This window comes from Mastigoproctus giganteus, chromosome 9 (genome assembly GCF_048544385.1).
Source record: "Mastigoproctus giganteus isolate SK-2022 chromosome 9, ASM4854438v1, whole genome shotgun sequence".
NCBI classification, from domain to species: domain Eukaryota; kingdom Metazoa; phylum Arthropoda; class Arachnida; order Uropygi; family Thelyphonidae; genus Mastigoproctus; species Mastigoproctus giganteus.
The window spans coordinates 94,788,352-94,809,520 of record NC_143583.1 but is presented as its reverse complement, the minus strand read 5'-3'; the positions used below and the strand labels follow the sequence as shown (position 1 = coordinate 94,809,520).

Genomic DNA, 21,169 nt, shown 5'->3' with positions numbered 1-21,169 from the left:
AGGAGCAGCAGTGCGTAGCACATGCTTCTTGATTAGACCGGGGTTCGAGCCCGTGACCACCAAATACGGAGGATGTGGAAAGGTCAGGGTATGACCACTGCATATCCTCGGAGCAATATGGCCTTAGTTGCTAATGCTCCTAAAAACGAAATAACAAACAAAAAAAAAAAAAAAACTACAAGACCTAGAAAAATTAGGCAGATGGGCTGAGAAATAGCAATTGAAGTTTAACGTTGACATATTCAAGGTAATGCATATGGGTAGCAATAATCTCAGAGTAATGTACCAACTGTGTGATACTACACATGGAAAATGAAAAGGACCTGTGGGCAAGTGCAGTCACATATGAAGTTCTGAGCAGTGCAGACAGGCTGTCAGGACAGCTCATCGGTTTTGTCAACGATATACACGAATTTTGCTAGCAGAGATAAAGAGAAAATTATTGCATTGTATAAAGCAATGGTCGGGCCACATCTTGAGTACTGCACACAGGTCTGGAGGCCTGTTTTGAAGAAGGATGTAGATCTCCTGGAAAGGGTACAAAGAAGGGCAATGAGATAGGTGAGGGGAACAAAAGGGTGCTTTTACCAAGAAAGGCTTCAGTGCTGTAAATTGCAACGTCTGGAGACTCGGCACCAACGGGATGACCTGACTGAAGTGTTTAAGGCAATGAATGGCTTGAGCAAACTTGATGCTGATGAGATTCTTCTTCTTGCTCAGACTATGCATGTGAGGGAACATAACTTCAAATAATGCCCTCTTACACACATCTCTTCTGTAACACCCTGGAAGGATGTTCCCTTTTAGCCAGAGGGTGATTGATTGCTGGACCAAACTTCCATCTATTATTGTGGAAGTGGATAGTTTGAATAAATTCAAGGAAGAACTAGACAAACTACTGAAGGAGATGGATAGGTGAAATGTTTTTTTTTTGTTGTTGTTTTTTTGCTGATGCTGTATAAGCTTTTTTCTTGCATCATTTGCCACTACTAATACTAACACCAAATGTGCATAATCAACTTCAATATGCTTCATGAGGATCCACAAAATTTCTGGTCCTGGTTGTTATAATGAATGAAACATGGGTTCATCACTTGATCCACAGACTGAAAAACAAAGCCTAATGTGGAAGCATCCATGTTCTCTGCCTCCCAAGAAGATCCCGGTTGCTCCATAAGCTGACAAGGTGTTGGCATTAGTTTTTTTGGGATGCAGAAGGCATCGTCATGATTGACTACCTGGAAAATTGAACCACTGTCATTGGTGCATACCACTGCAACCTCATAAAGCAACTTCATGAGGTCATCAAGGAAAAGCAGAATGGAAAACTGAAAAGGTATGCTGCTCCTTCACGACAATTCACCCAATGACACTTCCCAAATTGCAATGACCACCATAAAAACTGCAGGATTTCAGTTGCTTCAGCACCCATCCAGTCTCCAGATTTTGCCTTTAGTGACTTTTATTTGTTTCCCAAGCTGAAGGATAACATCTGAGCTTGTGCATGTGTGTGGTTGGAGGACCAACCACACACATGTGGTTGGATTTGGTTGCTTTATCTCGAGATTAAAAAGGTTTTTTAATCTCGAGATAAAGGTTTTTTATTTTTTTTCCCTCAGCGGGATCAAGGCACTAGAGCATCAGAGGGAGGAAGAAGTACATTGCAGTGGCTAGAAACTATGTCAAAAAATGAAAAAGGAATCATAATGGTACAGATTTCCTGTATATGTTAGAATATGAACTTCTTGAACTACTCATATATTTAGCTTTCCTGCCAATAGAGTCATTGACAAGAGTTAATGTCTGTAGGACCAGCACTTTGCCTTGGGAGATGCTGCTGTGTTGTCTGATGCATGTACGTTGGCTCTAGTGTTGAAATGGGCAGCTGAATGCTTGTTGGTTCACTAGCTTTATCTCTTTGAGGCCATCAACTCTGTTCTTCAAACTCTCATATTTGTCCAACAGAATAATGAATTTGCACTTAATTTTCTCACATTCTTTGCAAAGAAAACACACAAAAGCATCCCCTTTAGCTGTAATAACTCACTACAGAAAACTTTGCAAATAAGCAACAAGCAGCACATTGTATAAAGCTGCAATTGGCAGAACTAGCCTTGGCAGTTCTCCTCAGAACCAAAGTACTCCCATTACTTTGAGCTTCTTTACTTTGCTGCTCTAGTCTGAGGAGTCATGATTTTAGCCTTAATTTAAATTAACAGGACCACAACCACACTAAACTAAAATATATAAGTACAATAATAATGCTACTCATTTCAAGGTTATGTGACAGTAGTATGTACTACCCTATAAAATTATGTTATGTATAACATTTATGTTTTAAAATTAATTTGTATTATTAAATTCACAGTTTACATACTTAACATGTTGACTGCCAAATACAAGTTAACTTGTATTTGGCGATCTGGCCCAGGGATACGAGTTAACTCTGACTAGTATGACTTGCCTTTCAGGCGCAGCTATGAGTATATTTGTAGCAAATATGTGTAACTGATGGATAGTGGGCTTCTGGTATAAGAAGAATGAAAAATCAACCACGGCGTCAGAAAACAGAAAATTTATTCACAAATATATAAAGAAAAGTGTATTACTAAGACTCACGAAAATAATATTGTTTATTTGTGATATTTCTTGAAACATTCTTCTACACAAAGAGCAGGCTTTTCTTGGTAAACTGGACAATAATAGCATGTTTCACGCCATTTTTTATTCCTTGTACATACTTGACACGGCTTAATCAGGCATGTTTTTTTTTTTTCAGTTGGTGGTATAGCCTCTAAATAACGAATTTCACATTCAGACCCAATCTTCTTTGGAACGTTTAGAACTTTTTCTCCAATCAAAGATTCAATGAATGTTTCTCTGAATTTTAGAGATTTTATGGTGGAACCTATAACTTGATGGAAAAGGATGTATGCTTTATGTATAGATATTTCAAAAATATGTAATACAATTTTTTTCGTCCATGTGATGGTTTTTCTTAGCACTGAATAATATGGGAGCATTTGATCCGATTGATCTATGCCGTATATTCCGCTATTGTAATCTCGAATTATGTTTGGTTTTATTGAATTTTTCCATTCAATAAAACCATTTTAACATGTTTGTTAGAAATAGTGAGAACTTTTATCCCTCTACTTGCATACAACAACAGAGTCATTTTATTGCCATGCAACTTCCCCTTTCTTCAATTTCATCACCAAATCTTTTGGATTTTCTTTTCTATTGGTGCGTAATGTTTCATAAGTTTTTCGGGCAGACAACAATTTCGTCAGAGCAACAGAATTATAAAAATTGTAAATATAGAATAAACATCCCTTGTCTAAGAAGTCCTCAAGCAAGTATAGCACAACTTCAGCAGTATGACCTATGTTTAGTTCAGTTTCTGATTTACTGGAATAAATTTTTATTTTCATAACAAGGCCGTTGGACTTGCACAGTTCATAAAGTTTGATTCTGTTATTTGTGCTTTTTATTTATTATGTACTGGTGGAAATTCAGTCTCCCACACCACAACATTGACTCGTCAATACAGATGTTTTTATTTGGTATGTAATTATTGTGCATAACATTATTGCAATGATTCAAAATCGGTCTTACTTTGTATAGCCTGTCAGTAGATTGCAATGAATTATCTGCAAAGTGAAAAATCATAATATCAACTGGAATCTATTTCGACTCATAAATAATTGCCAAAACATAACATTGTAGAATGCTCTTATACTCCAGTAATACTCTATTGAAGGAAAAGAACAAGGATCCATTTGTAACAAAATGTCCAGAAACACTTTCATTTCTGAGATGTCAGTGTCCTTCAATCTTGATGACCTGGCAGATGATTTTCGCGATTGTCCACATTTTTCAATTTCTTGCAAAGCGTATAAATTAGTTTGTTCGGCTAATAATGTAAGAAATTCTTCCAAAAAATATAGGTCTACCAATTTTTGTATGCTAAGTTCTGTTGTGTCCATTTTCAAACCAATATTCTCTTCAAAAATAAATTGTGGAGGATCTTGTGCTATTTCATTCCACAAATTATTGTCACTATTTGATGTACTTGCCTGCAGAGAATTAGGATTATCTTCAAGCTGGGAGCTGGCTTCATCTTCACTATCCTAACTTGAATCGTTAGAAGGTTCATAATTGTCACTGTCAGAATCAGAACCATATGGCTTGTCAAAAATCTCTTCAAATTCTGAGTCATTCATATTAGCACAGAGCTCAACTTCTTCTTCGGTCAGTGGTCTCTTCTTATCCATGTTTTAGGTTCTTTTTTTTTGTTAAAAAAAAAAAAAAAAACACGTAACAAATTACTAAATACAACATACACGACACAGTCTGTGTCACTACTATGGATTTACACACAGCACTAACTCATATATGGCAAATTCTACAGTTGACAATACATCTGAGGTAATCGAATTAACTCTTAGTTGGCTGCCGCGAGGAATTTTCTATTACGCACGCCATCCACAAGATAATTCGAGAATTTTTTTTGCAAGTTTTGGTGATGAATATATATTATAATTTGGGTTTTGAATAATTTAACATGCCTAACTCAGATTGCTGTTGGAGACCCGTTTACCCAAATAAGCTGTAGCAGTCAATGTGTTAATAAAAGCTGTTGTTGTTGTTCATTTTCATTGCTCCATTCTTACGGTAATACTGTAGTAGACAAGCCACAGGAAATTTTGTTGGCAATTTTATTTTCTAGCCACTTCTACATTGTCATTTGTTGCCAAAATTATTATTATAATTATTTTTTTTATTTTAAATATTTCACTTTTATTCATGTAAAGTGACCAGACCATTGAAAAGGAACAGTACATCAGGACAGCATCAAGCATGGCTTATCCCCAGGGGCAAGTAATGGTACAATGACTACATCAAGCAGGGACATAATTATTGTAAAGATTGATTCTATGGGGTTTAACTTAATATTTAGAAATTTTAACTGCATTTACAGTGTGATTTCTACTTACATAAAGTAAGATTTTATTATTCCCATTACATTTCATTATTTATATAAACATAAATGCAATTAGTTAAATGAAAATATATGGCTAATGGTCACTGGCATTTATTAAAAGAGAGGATTCATTTTCATCTCTATATGTGATGAATTTATTTAAAGTTTAACTCCTTTTAAGTTCTAAAAATTCCGTAATCTATGTGGATATAAAATATGTATATTTATAAATAATTAGCAAACATGGACAAATAAAAGACACACCAAAAACACACACATGCCAAAGTAAATCTTATGCCACCTAAAAATAATATATTAAATTGAAATCAAAACAAAAATAATTCACTGTACCTTTATTTGGTATTATAAGCCAAGTATAGAGATAACCAGCAGCTATACTATAATACACAACAGCAGCCTTCTGCCTATTGATTATTTCTACAATCTGATCTATATTGGCAGGGGTAAAAGTAGATACACCATGAATGTTGGTAGTTTGACGCTCTAATAATAAATCCACAAATGCTCTTGTACGACCCCTTTCGGCAACCACCAGTGCTTCCTGGTGACGATCCAGGATGACTAGAACGCGCTAATAAGAAATTCAAAAATTAATTAATTAAAAAATTGCTATTACGGTTGACTTCTTGAAATTAAAGTAAATATCATGCTTTTTATGAGGTGATTTTAATGCAAAGTTTTCTTATAAAAATAAAGTAGCCATATTCTATGAATGGAATGCTTAACTAATACATTTTAAAAAGAATTCAGTCTCTTTTTGTCAGTTCTTAAATCGATAACTATTTATATTTTACAGAGAAGGAAAGAATTAACATACAAACCTGAAGGGCCTGGTAAGAAGCAGTTTGTAGATCAAATAAGGACAACTTATAATCACTAGTTCCTCGAGCTTCTCTTCTAATACTTTCAAAAAGATCAGCAGCTCGATAAAGTTGTTGCTGGGCACCTTCTAAGTCTCCATTACCCCATAGTGCTAATCCTAAACGATGTCTAATTCTTGCTTCATCTTCACGTCGTCCCAATTGTTCAGCTATCTGAAGTCCTTGTTGAAGGTATGTTACAGCTTGTGAAGTATTTCCCAATGCGTGATGGACTCTCCCTATAAAGATAATAGTATTCTATATATACAGGTGTATATACTGTGTGTTAAGAAATAACAAATCAAATCTTAGTACATTAACCCTTTCATCAGTGAGTTTGCCACACATGCACATATAGGTCCCTCTCATGTTGAATTTTTGAAATTTTCATAGAAACAGGCACTGTGAAATTTTGCAAAATTTGTAAAAAAACACTTTAAAATATTGATATTATTAATATAAAAAATAAATATAAAAATATTTAAAATTTTAAATATTATTATGTTGTTGTTATTTGGTTTTTAGGAGCATTAGCAACTAAGGCCATATTGCTCCGGGATATGCGGTGGTCATTCCCTGACCTTTCCGCGTCCTTCGTATTTGGTGGTGACGGGCTCGAACCCCGGTCTAATCAAGAAGCGTGTGCTACGCACTGCTGCTCCTTCCCACCTGGCTACGGAGGCGCCTAAATATTATTATAATAATAGTGTTCATAATAAGTACTCCTATTATAATAAGTACTTTAATTTATTATACAGTATTAATAAGTTAAAATTATAATAAAATATCATAAAAATATAAAACTATTATAAAATATTAATATGTTCTATCATTATTCTCCAACACTAAAAGTAAAATTATTGTCATAAATCAAATCAGAATTTTTTTTTTAAATTTGTAAACAAAAAAATCAGTAAATAAAATCCATCATTACTCTTTTGATGAAACAATATCCTCTACATCTATTTATGTTACTTGATTTGATTTTATCAAATTATGGATCAAAATTCCACAAAAATTCTTCAATTTTGTTTTTGTCAGTCAAATCTAGGGGGTCAGATAACTGGGATCAATGGGTATGATCTTGTCCAATTTTCAAAGCAATTTTCATCTACCAACTATTATCTGTCTACAGTTAGTTGGAAACACAGCTAAGGTATAGCAGTATATATTAGCAAAATTTCAAGACAATTCATACATTAAAGGAAAAATATGTTTCAAGTAATTTCAAAACATAGATTTTTGTGTGTATTGTCCAGAAACCACATGTGAAAACTGCAGACATATGCACATATCACTGAAAAGATTAAAGATGAAAGAGAAGAAACTCTAGCTAATAAAGAAAAGTGTGTAATGCAATAAAGGAAGGTAAAAGAAATTATAGAAAGTGAAATAAGATCTGAGAGAAGACTAGATATACTGCTAAGAGACATCTCAGAAATCTTTAGAAGCCACAAACATACAGAAAAATATGACAAAATGGCAAAAGAAATGTCGGAGAAAGAGGACACTGCACTAGAAGATATGCTGTAATAGATAAATGGCTGTTTATTAGGTTCATCAATCACCTAAAAAAAAGATAGCTATTGATAGACACTACATCACCAAGCATAAAAATAAAGTGACTAAAGCATATGTGGAACAAATCATTTAGAATGGTGTGAACAAAATACAGGTAGCCCTCGTTTTGCGCTGGTCCAATTTGCACCGATTCGCAATAGTGCCGATCACAAACCACGACGACATTTTTATTTTTATTTATTTATTTATTTTTGCAATTTTTTTATAAATTGAAAGTTTAAAATTGTCAGACAAAATTTATCGGCATCATACTGTGCTATGTATCGTTCACTGTTCACATGATTTAGGACAATCTGAGCCAATCAGCAATTAGGGCATTCGTATCAGAGATGAGAAAGATTTCCGCCCTCTAAGTAACCAATAGTGTGTTTAGGGTCTAACGGCACCAGGGGTTTCCCCCATCTCTGCGTAGTATACATTGCGGTGTGATACAGAACACTGTAGAGGCCAGAGGTTTAAAAGTGTATGGATATTGTGGTGTGTAATGTTTTGTACCGTTGTTCATCTGGTCTTTTAGCCGTTGGGTCTCAAATGAGACCCACCGTTGCCCACACTATACCTCGTGGAGGCAGACCAGGTACACCAGTATTTTAGAGATTTACTATTTACTCTGGCAGGTCCTGCCACCTAATTTCCTGGGATTTCAGTGGCTAGGACCTTAAAAAAAAAAAAAAAAAAAAAAGGGGGGGGGGGAAGAAATGCTAGAAATTGGGTCAGGCCGAAAAAGATATAAGTTATGCGGGGTAGAGCTAAATTTTTTTTTTTTTTTTAGTGTGGGGCTTGTGGATGCGGGTAGTAAAGGTCCATGCAGTGAAGCATTCAGTTGGTTGTTGTTTATGCTATTTACACGTGTTGGAAATTTATTACGCTAACATTTTTTTTATTAATTGTGCTATTAATAAATAAAATAATAATAATAATAGTGATAGCCATGTGCAGTTTTTTTCCAATTGTGTTATAAAGTTTTTAATTTAATAGAATAAAGACACCATGTCTGGTAAAAGTAGTTAATTGAATCTTAGTGCAATATTCGGAGGATAGAATCTGATGAAAGCCGCCCTAATGTGTGTGTGTAGGGCTATGAATATGCCTCCATCGACTATTACAACAACTATGAAGAATGCTAATAAAATAAAACAATCAATGCAAAGTGGTAGGTAAAATTTTTGGTGCCCGGAACCTAACCCTGTGATTTCCGATTGACTCCATTATATAAAGGGGTCTATTTGCACTTATCCCCCCAGGAACCAACCCCAACGTAAATCAAGGGCTACCTGTACTAGAATGATACAGCAGCGATGTGTCATAACAATTTTTGTGATCAAGAAATGAGAGAGCAGGGGAAGAAAGATAAAAAAAGAAAAAGGTGGCATTATCTAGTTGAGTGTTCATATTTAAACAGATAATGACATTAAATTTATTTCCAAGTCCTTAAATATTTGCTGTTTTCTAAACACTGTGTTAAAAAGAAAACATGGTAACAAGAAAGCAAATTTAGATTAATTAGAATATTAGTATTAGTATAATATTAGCCTTAAGGTGTAAGAAAGAAAACTTGTTTCCCTTCTTATGTACATACCAGTCAGCTAGCCTCTGAATTTTCCCAAGTTTCATTTACCATGAAAGAAACTTATTTCAATAATTAACCATCCACTGGGCAAAGAAAAAAATCTCCAAAATCTAGTCTACAACTCTCCCTTTTCCCCAGTTTGAATTTAGTCCCCTGGCCTCAAGGTACGTTCAACACGGCCAATCATAATAGCATGGCGACGGACATGTCTTCCTGACTGTGACGTAATTCTAAATCCTTAAATTATTACTCACCTTAAAAAACAAATAAACTCAAAGCTGATAATGATAAAACGATGACTTCTGAATGTTTTAAACGTAACAAATGGCAATGAGTGTATGAGCTCATGTGCACAACGGGGGGACATAGCGAGTAAGCAGTGCAATGGAATCCTAACAATTAGTTCTTTTTTTTAATGTAGGCAATTTTGCAATTGGCAGCAGAATTTTTTTATTATTATTATTTATTATATATATATATATATATATTTTTTTTTTTTTTCGGAACAAAGGACACGATTGTGTGAAAGTGCAAATTGTTAATCAGAAAAAAATGCCTTATCAACTTAGACAACTGTTTGTTTAACTGCTAACATCTTCCTGTGGCTCCATCTATGAAGTGAATGTTGAACTATTCTCGTTCGTACTACAAAACTGGCCCGTTCCGTAAAATAAAACCATTCGGAATTTTAAAATTAACGACTTTGTGCACACCCAGGAAGAAATAGTTTCAATTTGAGACCACTTTCAGCCCGATCGGTTAAGCCTATCATTCACATTGATTGTCAAAAGAAACTGCCTTCCCTATTAAATATATAGATAAGCAGCCAAGCAGTGTCTGGATGAAAACTTACAGTTTAATACATAACAAAAGTTGATAGTATTTTAACTCATAACTGGGCTGTTTTGGCCCATTGCAGAAATGCAGTAAAAGTTCAGGGTTTTATTTTAACCTAGAATTTTAAATAAAACAATAAAAAAAACATTACTCAGCATTCCATTTTTCTGTCAATCTTGTCTTGGGGAAACATTTTTCCCTCCACTAACAATAACAGACTTTGGCTTAAGCTTACTTCAGGAATGACTTCGTTATCCATGTGCCTACCTAAAAGAGATCTTTTATAATTCTGTTGTATTAACTCAACATAGTTTGATTTTTTTGTTATTGTGGCTTGCTATTCCAGCATGGTACATTTAGTATAAAAAAATGTTAATCTACATAATGCTAGTATTATGTAGTATTATTAAGTTTTTAATATTTATTAAAATTAATAAATTATTAATTTTTCTTAATTATTAAGCTTAGTATTATTAAGTTTTATCCAATTCTATTTACAGAAATCAGCAAAAGGCCAGTGATGAGTTCAAATGACTGTCCCCAGAAACCAAATCTAAGTCACACACATTCATTTTAAGTATTTACTGGAACATTTTAAAGGCACTGGAAACACTGCAGACAAGCCACTGCGTGTGCATCCACAGAAGATGTGCTGTGTCTAGCGGCATGCTTGAAGGGAAGGGTGGCAACTGTTGGACTTCAGTCCCTCCCAAAGTGACTCGGTTAAAATAAAAAAAAAAAGAGTAATTTTCTCCAGGTCAAAGAAATAGCTTTGATCCTTGGCCTCCTCAAAAGCAGAGTCCTGGGTTCATTACTGGATGCATTAGTTAGTTTAAGCTATTTTGAGTAGGCTGAATCAATATATTCAAAAAGTTACTTAAGAGGTAGGAGTTAATTATATCTGTGTGCAAAGTGCCTTTTCTAATACTCTTTGCATAATCTGCAGAAATTTTTATGCAGAGTTCAAGAACTATATGGATTCTTCAATGTCATTCATCCAGCAATCCCTGTGCAAGAAGCATGCTTCCATTTAAATGGAAGGAACTGTTAAACACAATTACCAGTACCGGGGTGGTCAGAATCTGCATTGATGGAAGCTTCCCATTCTCAAACTGATTCAAAGGTTATGGTGGGGGCAACCATTCATGAACAAATGATTGCAATTCTACATCTTTTGATGAATTTCTTAAAGTGGCTCGTTTTTGATGAATATTTTAATGGAAAATTACGCTGACAAAATGCTTTTAACTGCTACACATTTTTGCTTTCAACAAGACAGTATCCCCATCTACCCAACTCATTTTGTCTGTATAGGCAGAGAATGGTTGAATATGACTGAATGACAATGTCACAGGCAGACAGGTAAAAGGGGCATTCAAAAGGTTTTGCCAAACACATTCTAGAATTAGGGAGAAACAGGCATAGTAATAGGAGATAGTCTTAGTAGTATCTGTAAAACTTTCCATCATATATAACTTATTCTGTTTCTTGAGCAGCAAGTAGTTATAAAATTCCTAGAAAAAGAGAACATGGAATTACCAGGAATTGTTCGAGAGAGAGAGAGAAGATGGAAAATGGAAAAAATCAAAGATGGAAAATGACCCAAGGACTGGGCACCAGCAACAGCCCAAAATGAGGAAATGGTCAACAAGGTGCATAGATTAGTTATGGTAGACCATAAAGTGAACATTAAACAGACAGCTAATAAAATAAAGATTAGCCTGGATCAGTACATGCCACCTTACATGAGCAGCTACACATGACAAAGGTGTCGTGCCAGTGGATTCCAAGAATGCTGAGTGAAAGTCCCATAGAGGCTAGAGTGAACATTGCCAGATTTCTTTTAGAGCATGTCACTATGAATGAAGAAGAGTTTTTTGCTTGAATTGTTACATCTGCTAAATGTTGGGTTCACTACTTTGATCCTGAATTTAAATTTGCCATCATGCAGTCGAAACATGCTGGATCACCCACTGCAAAAAAAATTCAAAGTGAAAACTTCAGCTGGGAAGATCCTATTGAGTCTTCTGGAATTGTTTGGGAGTACTTTATATTAATTTCCTTGGGTCACAGATCTATTAACCAAATGAAAATATATGACTAATACCTAAAATATATGGCTCACTAAAAACATCAGGCAGCAGTAATAAGGAATGCTGTTGCTGGATGACAATGCGCCACCTCGCAGATATGAACTGACAGGAACATCATCATCATCATCAGATATTTTCAATCCACTGCAGGATGAAGGCCTCTCCAGCAACTTTCCAGTTCCTTCTGTTTTGTGCAATGGCCATCCATTTACTACCCACAAACTCGTGAATTTCATCTGTCCATCTCCGTTGTCTTCCAGGTTTTTCTTCTAGCTCCTCTTGGGTACCATTCTGTTATTCTCTTAGTCCATCTGTCATCATGTCTTCAAGCTATGTATCCTGCCCAAGACCATTTTAGTTCTTTAGTTTTGATAAGAATGTCCTTTACTTGAGTTTGCTGCCTAATCCATGTGTTTCTCTTCTTATCTAACAGTCTGATTCCCAATATAATTCATTCCATTCTTTGCTGTGTAGTTCTCAGCTTCTCTTCCATTCTTTTGGTGAGTGTCCAAGTTTCACTTCCATAAGTCATGGTGGGTAGTATACATTGGTTAATTATTTTATGTTTCAGACAAATTGAGATATTGCTCATCAGTATGTGACTATATTTCCTGAATGCTATCCATCCAAAATTTATTCTTCTCTCGACTTCCAGCCACTTATCTTTATTACAGCTGATGACTTGTCCCAGATAAGTATATGACTCCACCTTTTCAATTACTGCTCCTTCAATCATTATATCCCTTTCTATGGCATATTTGTTCATCAATACTTTTGAAAACTGAAAACCTTAATCAGTTAATGCATAACTGATTAAGATTTTCCTCTAATTCTTTGGGATCATAGCTTATGACCATAATGTCATCTGCAAATCGTAAATGGTTTAGGTATTCTCCGTTCACATCGACTCCTTTCTGCGACCAGTCTAATCTTCTGAAAGCGTCCAGAAGGGCAGTAGTAAACAACTTTGGAGATATTGTGTCTCCTTGTCGAACTCCTTTCTCAATTTTAAATTTTCTACTGTCTTTGTCTAGTCTAATAAAGGAGGTAGCATTCTCATATATTTTCTTCAAAATCATAATATATAGGATATCTATGCCTCGTCTTTCCAGCACCCGAAACACTGCCTTATGCTGTATGGAGTCAAATGTCTTTTCATAATCCACAAATGCCAGGCATAATGGTGTTCTATATTCATTTGCTTTCTCCATTAGCTGTGATATTACATGAAGGTGATCCATAGTTGAGAATCCTGTCCTAAAGCCAGCTTGCTCTTTCGGTTGAATCTCATCAAGTAATCTTTCTAATCTGTTAGTAATGACCCTTGTGAACAACTTGTATATGTGGGATAACAAGCTAAGTGGTCTATAATTTCCAATTTCTGATTTATCTCCTTTCTTATGCAGCAAAACTATGATTGCATTATTCCACTCCTCAGGCACCACACCTTTTCTAATGCATTTTGTGAAGAGTCTTGCCAGTTTTAGTTTTTGTGCCATGTCTCTTCCTCCCAATTTTAACAACTCTACAGTCACTTCATCTTTTCCTGGGGCTTTCTGATTCTTCATTTTCTTCAATGCATGTTCTACCTCATCAGGAAGAATATCAGGTATGTCATATGTGTTACTAATTTGCGATCCATCTTCCCCACTGCTGGCATCATTCCCTCGCTCCTTGTATAATTCTCTATAGTAGTCTTCTGCTATTTGAACTATGCCTTCTCTGCTATTTATAAGTACACCACCGCCATTCTTCAGTTTCAGTATCATTTGTCTTTCTGTATTACTGCTCATGGCTGCTGATTTGAGTCTTTTGTTTTCCCTTAATGCTTGTTCTACTTTCCTTGTGTTAAATCTTCTTATGTCCTCTCTGAGTCTCTTTCTAATGGCTTTGCATAACTCAGTATAGTCAATTTTCTCCTTGTCAGTGTTTATCTTGCTCTTCATTTGTTGTCTTCGGTTCATCATGACAAGTGTTTCTAGACTAATTTTTTCTTCTTTGGATTTCTTTTTACCTATAGGTTTCTTGGGCTTTATCACTGTCAGAAAGTTGTAATATTCCTCGTCGATATCTTGGTCTTGATCCGTCTGCAGAAGCTCAAGCTTGTTCTTAAATTCCAATGCATACTGCTTTTTCTCCTTTTCTGTTATCTCAAAGACCTTTGTATTATTTACTCGTGTCAGTTTTTTCCTTTCTTTTCTTACATCTATATCAAGTGTGCATCTTACCATTCTGTGATCACTTCCAACATCTACTTTGTTCAGGACGGTAACATCATTCACAATGTATCTTCTGTTAGTGAGGATGAATTCGGGAACAACTTACAGGAACAACAGTGGCTAAATTGGGGTTCAAGTCTTTGTTGCATCCACCTTATTCACCTGATATCGCCCCATCTGATTTTTACCTATTTGGAAAATTGAAACAGCATCTTCATGGAATGTATTTTGTGGATGATGAACATCTGAAACAAGCAGTGACTGAATAGTTTGATGAGCAAATACAGACTTCTACAAGGAGGGGATTTCGAAGTTGAAACACAGTTAGAAAAATTGCATTACTGTGGGTGGTGACTGCATAGAGAAAAAAGTCTTAACATGTCCGAGTTTCAAGAGTCTGGAATTACAGGAACCATATGATTGACAAAACTTGTTGAATGCCTCTTGTAGGATTGACTGATGACTGATAGAGCATTGCTCCATAATTAGGGTTCTGACTCCATCTTTCACTGTGTCTACTGCATAGACACTGGTAGTATGATCACAATGGAAGAAGTGAGAGCAATGTTGTAGTCACCCACCTCAAAAACAGTTTTATCACATTGGTACTGGCCTCTTAAAAGAAGGGGGGGGGGGGGAACGCATTTAAAATTTATTAATATTTCATAAAACCAATTAATACATTTAAATATTCTATTATATAAATGAACTAAGTTATAAAAAAACTATAAAAATGTACATTTTTTGGACTTAGACAAACCAAAACTACTTACCCAGACTACTATATGCTAGAGTTTTAGCCACTTTATCGTTAATTTGTGCAGCAATACTTAGATGCTGTTCTTGATACATTATTGCCTGTTCAAAATTTCCTAATGACTCATGGGCAACACCTAAATTTCCATAAGCCCTTCCCTGCGTAGCCATGTTGCCTATTTCCTCAGCTATTGCAAGATCAAGCTGATGATATCTCAGTGCTCTCTGATGCTCACCCATCTGTTGATATACAGTACCCAAACCACATGCAGCATCAGATTCTGCCATACGATCTGCAAGCTCCTGTGCCAATGTCATTTGATGCTCAAGACAAGAAATGGCTTGTTCAAAGTTGCCTAACTGGCTGTGAATGCCACCGAGTTCTCCATATGCAGCAGCTTTAGCACTGACATTACCCAATTCATGAGCTACAACTAATCGCTTTTCAAAGCAAACCTGTAAGGGAAAAAATTATGACATAAACTTGTATATTCAAATAAGTAATGATAATTAATAAAATGAAATATTTTAGAAAGCACAAAATTTTAAATATACTAATGTTTTCATAGTATTCTAATTGCACCATTGTGGAAGAAGTATATAAATAACAAACTGCAACCTAACTAAAAATGTTTAATGAACATATGATGACAATATGCTACATATTGATCCAAAACTTCTGATATTTTTTTTAAATTCTAGAATTAACCTACAGAATTTTTTTATTCTGTGTATAAAAGGGTGAGCCAAATGATGAGATTTTTTTTTTTTTTTTTTTTTTTCAAAAATATCCCTGTCATAGTTTAGGCATTTATCTTAATCTGTGCATTAAATTTTTTAAACTTTGTTCACAAAATCTTTTGGCTGCTGGTGACACTATTGTTTGACTAATTCCTTCACTCCATTGTCAGTGTGGAATCAAAAACATCCAGTCCCACAAAATCATTTTTCAGTTTTCTAAAAATATAAAAATCACAAGACAACTTTGACTGAGCTATACAGAGCATGCTCAATCAGTTCCTAGTGTAGTCTGTGTGGCTGCCACAGTATATTGAGCCATATAGTATTAGTAGTATAGTGCAAGAAAGTCCTGGGTTTCACATGTAAAAAAAAAATAAATAAATAAATAAAAAAAAAATAATAATAAAAGAATAATAAACCACCTATTTGGCTTCCTCCTCACTTAGATATCTATCCAGCTGAGTTCTGAATTTCCCCAAGCTGTCAATCTCATGGAGGCAACTTATTCAAATAATTACCAATAATTACAATAACTCACCGACTAAAAGAAAACTTCCCAAATCCAGTCTGAACCTCCCTCCCAGTAATTTGACTTTATAGGCCCTAGTTCTGGAATCACTTATAACAATCTAAATTCTACCCCCATTCATTTTACTTTCATCTCTGAGAGTCAAATCTTCTCTAAGGTGTGTCTAGTTTGCAAGCTCTCCAGCCCACATATTCAAAGTCTTTCCTCATATGGGCACCCTTTTCCCAATCTCATCAGATGCATTGCTCCTTTTTGACCCTTTCAAAAAGCTCAATGTCTTGTTTTAGGTGCAATCTCCACACCTGGACACAGCATTCCAAGTATAGTCTCACAATTGTTTTATACAGTGTATTATGACCTTCCTAAATCTACAAGCAAATGTTCAATAAATCACCCTTCCCACCTGTCTGTACTGCTTGGAGAGTTTCATGTCTAACTGTATGTCTTTCATGTCTAACTCCAAAATCTTTTGGTTGCTATTCTCCAAATGTAAGACCTTGCATTTTACTGCATTAAAAAATAGCTGCCACTTTCCTGACCATCTCTGAGGTCTACCTAAGCCTTCTTGAAGAAGCTTTGCTTGGTGCCAGTCATTAACTACTCTACTGATCTTGATATCATCCAAATTTTTCCATCACACCCTCTATCCCTTCATCAGTTTCATTTAAGAAAATCAAAAACAAGAGTGGTCCCAGTACCTATCCCTGGGGAATCCCACTTACATTAGACCAATCTGAAGAATAACCATTAATCACAATCTTCTGCCTCCTGCCCTACAGCCATCCTGCAATCCATCTAAGAATTTTCCCTGTGATTCCATGCTACATATAGTAACCTCTCATCCAGAATTGAGTCAAATGCTTTGTTGAAATTTAAGTAAACAATGCCAAAATTATTTCCTACATCCAGCTTATGAGTGTGTCAAAAGAGCTAACCAGGTTGGTTAAACATGACTTTCCCTTTACAAACCATGCTGTTTCTTTCAGAATTCCATTTCTATCTAAATGATCCTGTACTGCATTCTTCATCACTGCTCCATGATTTTTCCTACCATCAAAGTCACTGACTGGTTGGTAATTACCCACTTCACTGTTAGAACCACCCTTAAATACTAACAATACAGTGACACTTCTCCAATTCAAGGAAATAACTCCTGAGTTAGGTAATTACCGCAAAATTAATGTCAATAGTTCAATGCACTCTCTTGCTACCTCCCTCAAGATATGCTATCAACTCCAGGAGCCTTACTCACCTTCTCGAAAGTTTTTATAATAAACAATTTTTCTAAAATTCCAATAACACTGATTTCTTTCATACCTTCAAGCTTTACTTGCACAGTTTCTCTTCACAACAGAGGGTCTTTCTTCTATAAATATTGATGCAAAATAGCTGTTCAATTCATCTGCAGCAACAGCAGGGTTATCTATAACTTTCCCATCATGCAAGAGTCTGATATGATTTGCTCTTTTCTCTTAGTATTCATGTATGAGAAAAATTCCTTGTTCCCATTCTTTTCTCTCTTAGCCAGAGATTTCTCATAATCTGCTTTTGCCAGCCTAAACTTTTCTGTGGTACTGTTACAGATAAATTTGTAGCTATTTATTGCTACTATGTAACTAATAAAGTACTATGTATTCATTTCTATGCCATCTTTCTTAGTCATCGCTCTTAACTTTTCCGTGACATATGTTTTTACGCATTTGTCATATAATCAAATGATACTATCAGTCCAATGTCTGTGTCTCTTCTTTTGATGTCACCTTGTAGATAAAATTTCAGGATCTGTGCATGACTTAGTGTCAATTGTTTCACCTCTACACATGAAATGGCACAGCCAGCAATAGCCCCTATGAGACAAAAAAAATAGCATGATAATAATCTTCCCAGAGTTTTAAGTCTTGAATTTCTTTGGATATAGTGATGACCAATGTCTCCATTGCATGCTATATCACTTGCTTTGTGGTTCAAAATGCTTTCACCATGTCTCAACCATGCAATATAGGAAGTTATTTCTGTCTTCTTCTACCTTGTCCTGAAGAAACAATCAGAAATGTTTATTTTTATAGTTGTGACACTTGAGAACCCACTTTGAGAAACCTTCCTGCACTGCAAATCATCACGGATGATCGGTGTAGGCACACCCACAACTAATATTTGACTAACTGACACGTCATCCACTGTTGCACATGAATTCATCTTGATGACATTGTCTGTAAAGAGAACATTTCGTTTGTAACATTTATGTGAGTTGTCTTCAGCAAAAGCCATCCTTTAATTTCATTTCCTTTTCAATAACCATTTGCACACCACTGTGCAGGGCAAACAGTTGTACACTTCGACCATATGCCAGTGAATATCTGCTGGAGAGATGCCCTCCACTACTAAAAGAAAGTGAATAAAACTGCATTGCACTAATTTGTATGCACCCATCACAATGAATACTGTGTATTATTATTATTATTAGCATATGATGCAAGGAAGCAAGCTCATAAAGCATCAGTCAGAAAAAAAAAAAACACATCACTTGTCCATTCCCTCCAATAATTTGTCTAGTCCATCCTTGAATTTATTTGACCTGACCACTTCCACAACAACAGACAGAAGTTTGTTCCAACAGTCAACCACCCACTGGCTAAAGGCAAACCAAACCTCCTCACAACTTTCTTGCAACTATCCTTACTCAATTTGAATTTATGATCTTGCATGTGTGCAGCCTCAGCAAAGGAAAAAATGCCATCAGTATTGAGAGTGCTCAATCCATTCAAAGCCTTAAAAAACCTTGCAGTTGCCTAGTATCGAGATGCTGCAATTTGCAGAAATGAAGCCTGTCTTGGTAAGATGACCTTTCATTCCCTTCACCAATCTCATTGCCCTTCTCTGCATGCATTCAGCAGATCTACATCATCCTAAAATAAGGCCTCCAGACCTGTATGAGGTACTGAAGTGTAGCCTAACCATTGTCTTATAGAACAAGATAATCATTTCCTTGCCCCTACAAGCATAGACAAAACACCACGAGCTGTCCTGGCAGCCTGCCCAGTGCTGGGCAGACTAATAACATTAAACCATGAAGAGCAGTGTCCATTAATAACCACTCTCTGTCTTCTCCCACTCAATCATCCCTTTATCTATAGCAGTAATTTGCCCTTAATGCCACACTGCTCTAATCTCCAATTTGACAAGTCTTTTATATGCATCAAAGCTTTCCTGAAATCCAAGTAAATAATTTTGATATCATATACCACCTTTGCCACCTTTGCTGCCTTCCTTAATTTAATTGGATAGATCCCATCCACCCCAGGCACCTTTTTTATGTTGAGCTTCAACAATTCCTCTTCTGCTTTCCTTTCAGTTATCATAAGATCATTTAGTTCCCTGATAGATTCTGATGAACTTCTGGAATTCCCCTCAATAAAGAACTCCTCATGGATGAATGCAGAGGCAAAATACCTATTCAGTATGTCAGCAATCTGGATAAGATCGTCAACAGTTAAACCATAGTCACCAAGGGGACCGACATGATTCAACCCGTTTCTTCTACTGTTAACATAAGTAAAGAAGTCTTTGCTGCATTTTTTGGCACTCTTTGTAAGACTTCTTGTAATCTGCCTTAGCTTGTCTAACCTCCTTTGTGACTTGTTATATCTACCATAGGCTTCTATACTGCCTAGGTTATATCTACCATAGGCTTCTGTATCACCAGATAATTTATATGCATCCTATGCATTTTTCTTTTCAGCCACGAGTCTCATGAGTTCATCTGACATCCATTTAGCTCTAAGCTTGGAATGGTATTTCTTAGTTGGTATGAAATGCCTAGTAATGTCTGAACTTCTATGATTACTTCACTGAATGCTTTCAATTTAGCATTTGCTGCTAGCAATATCAGCAAGTCCCACTGTATAGAATTTAAAAACTGTCTGAGACCACTGTAATTACCCCTTATGGAAGCAAAAGTCCTTCCCAATACCCTTGACAGCAGTCATGCTGTTAAGTAAGTTCCACATCAGCAAACTGTGATCAATGCTACCCAGAGGGTCTTTTACCTGCAGATTCTTAATGTATGAAGAGTCATTACTGATAATCAGATCAACAATATTGCTTCCTCTGGTTGCTTCTCTAACATGATGCCATAGAAACAGTCATCCAGCAAATCGACAGACGTTTTGCTACATTCTGATTTACTGGCCCACTATTTCTTTTTATAGTTGTTTGTTATACTCATCATCATCATTAGGCCTATAACAAACTCCTACCCTCATTTTTGATTTCCCAGTGCTTAGGCAACACAAAACTGACTCAACATTGCACTTACTACCCATGGTGACTAAATGCACTGCCTTAGATTTAATATACTTCTTCACTAAGAGCAAGACTCCTGGTGTTGCTTGACAATCAACACTGTCCTTTCTGTACACATTGTACTTCCCATATTCAAATTCTGCATCCCTTATGAGAGTCTGAGAAATACCGCATCTCTGATATCCCCCACAATGTCAGCATTTGATGACTTCATCAATATTTCAAATTCATCAAATTTATTTACTGTACTCCTAGCATTAGTGTACATGCAAGTATACATGCATCTATTCTTACTCTTAGGCCCTAACATGGTCAATGTATTTGCTTGTTTTGTGATAACCCACAGTGAGGCTTGTGGGTTATATACTCCCAATACTTTGCTTTCCAAGTTGCTCCATGTTCCAATAGAAGAAGTGCAAGAATCACTTTTGCCTCTGCCTGTGGCTCTAGTTAATGTATTAGTTTGTATATCCCCACCAAACTACCAATTTTCCAGCTCACCCAGCATTGCCTTGATAGCAGAAGCAAATATTCTTGCACCACCTTCTATTTAAGTGTATCCCATCCTTGTTAACAGGAAAGACTGTTAAAACAGTCTTTCCTGTTAACAAGCACAAACCACACTAACAAAAATCCTAACCCATGAGCCTTGCGCAGTCTTTCCAGGCCCACG

The 21,169-nt window shown here is 35.8% G+C and overlaps 1 protein-coding gene across 1 annotated transcript in view; it reads right to left on the bottom strand.

Moving 5' to 3' along the window:
* Positions 1-21,169, bottom strand: part of LOC150080557 (tetratricopeptide repeat protein 28) — a 305,395-nt gene that overhangs the window by 72,434 nt on the left and 211,792 nt on the right. Inside the window, exons 13-15 of the mRNA XM_090380734.1 lie at positions 14,942-15,380; positions 5,830-6,107; positions 5,339-5,579 (exon numbers count right to left, since the gene is read on the bottom strand). Of these exons, the coding sequence (XP_090236860.1) occupies positions 5,339-5,579; positions 5,830-6,107; positions 14,942-15,380 (958 nt within the window). The remainder of the gene's footprint in view (positions 1-5,338; positions 5,580-5,829; positions 6,108-14,941; positions 15,381-21,169) is intronic.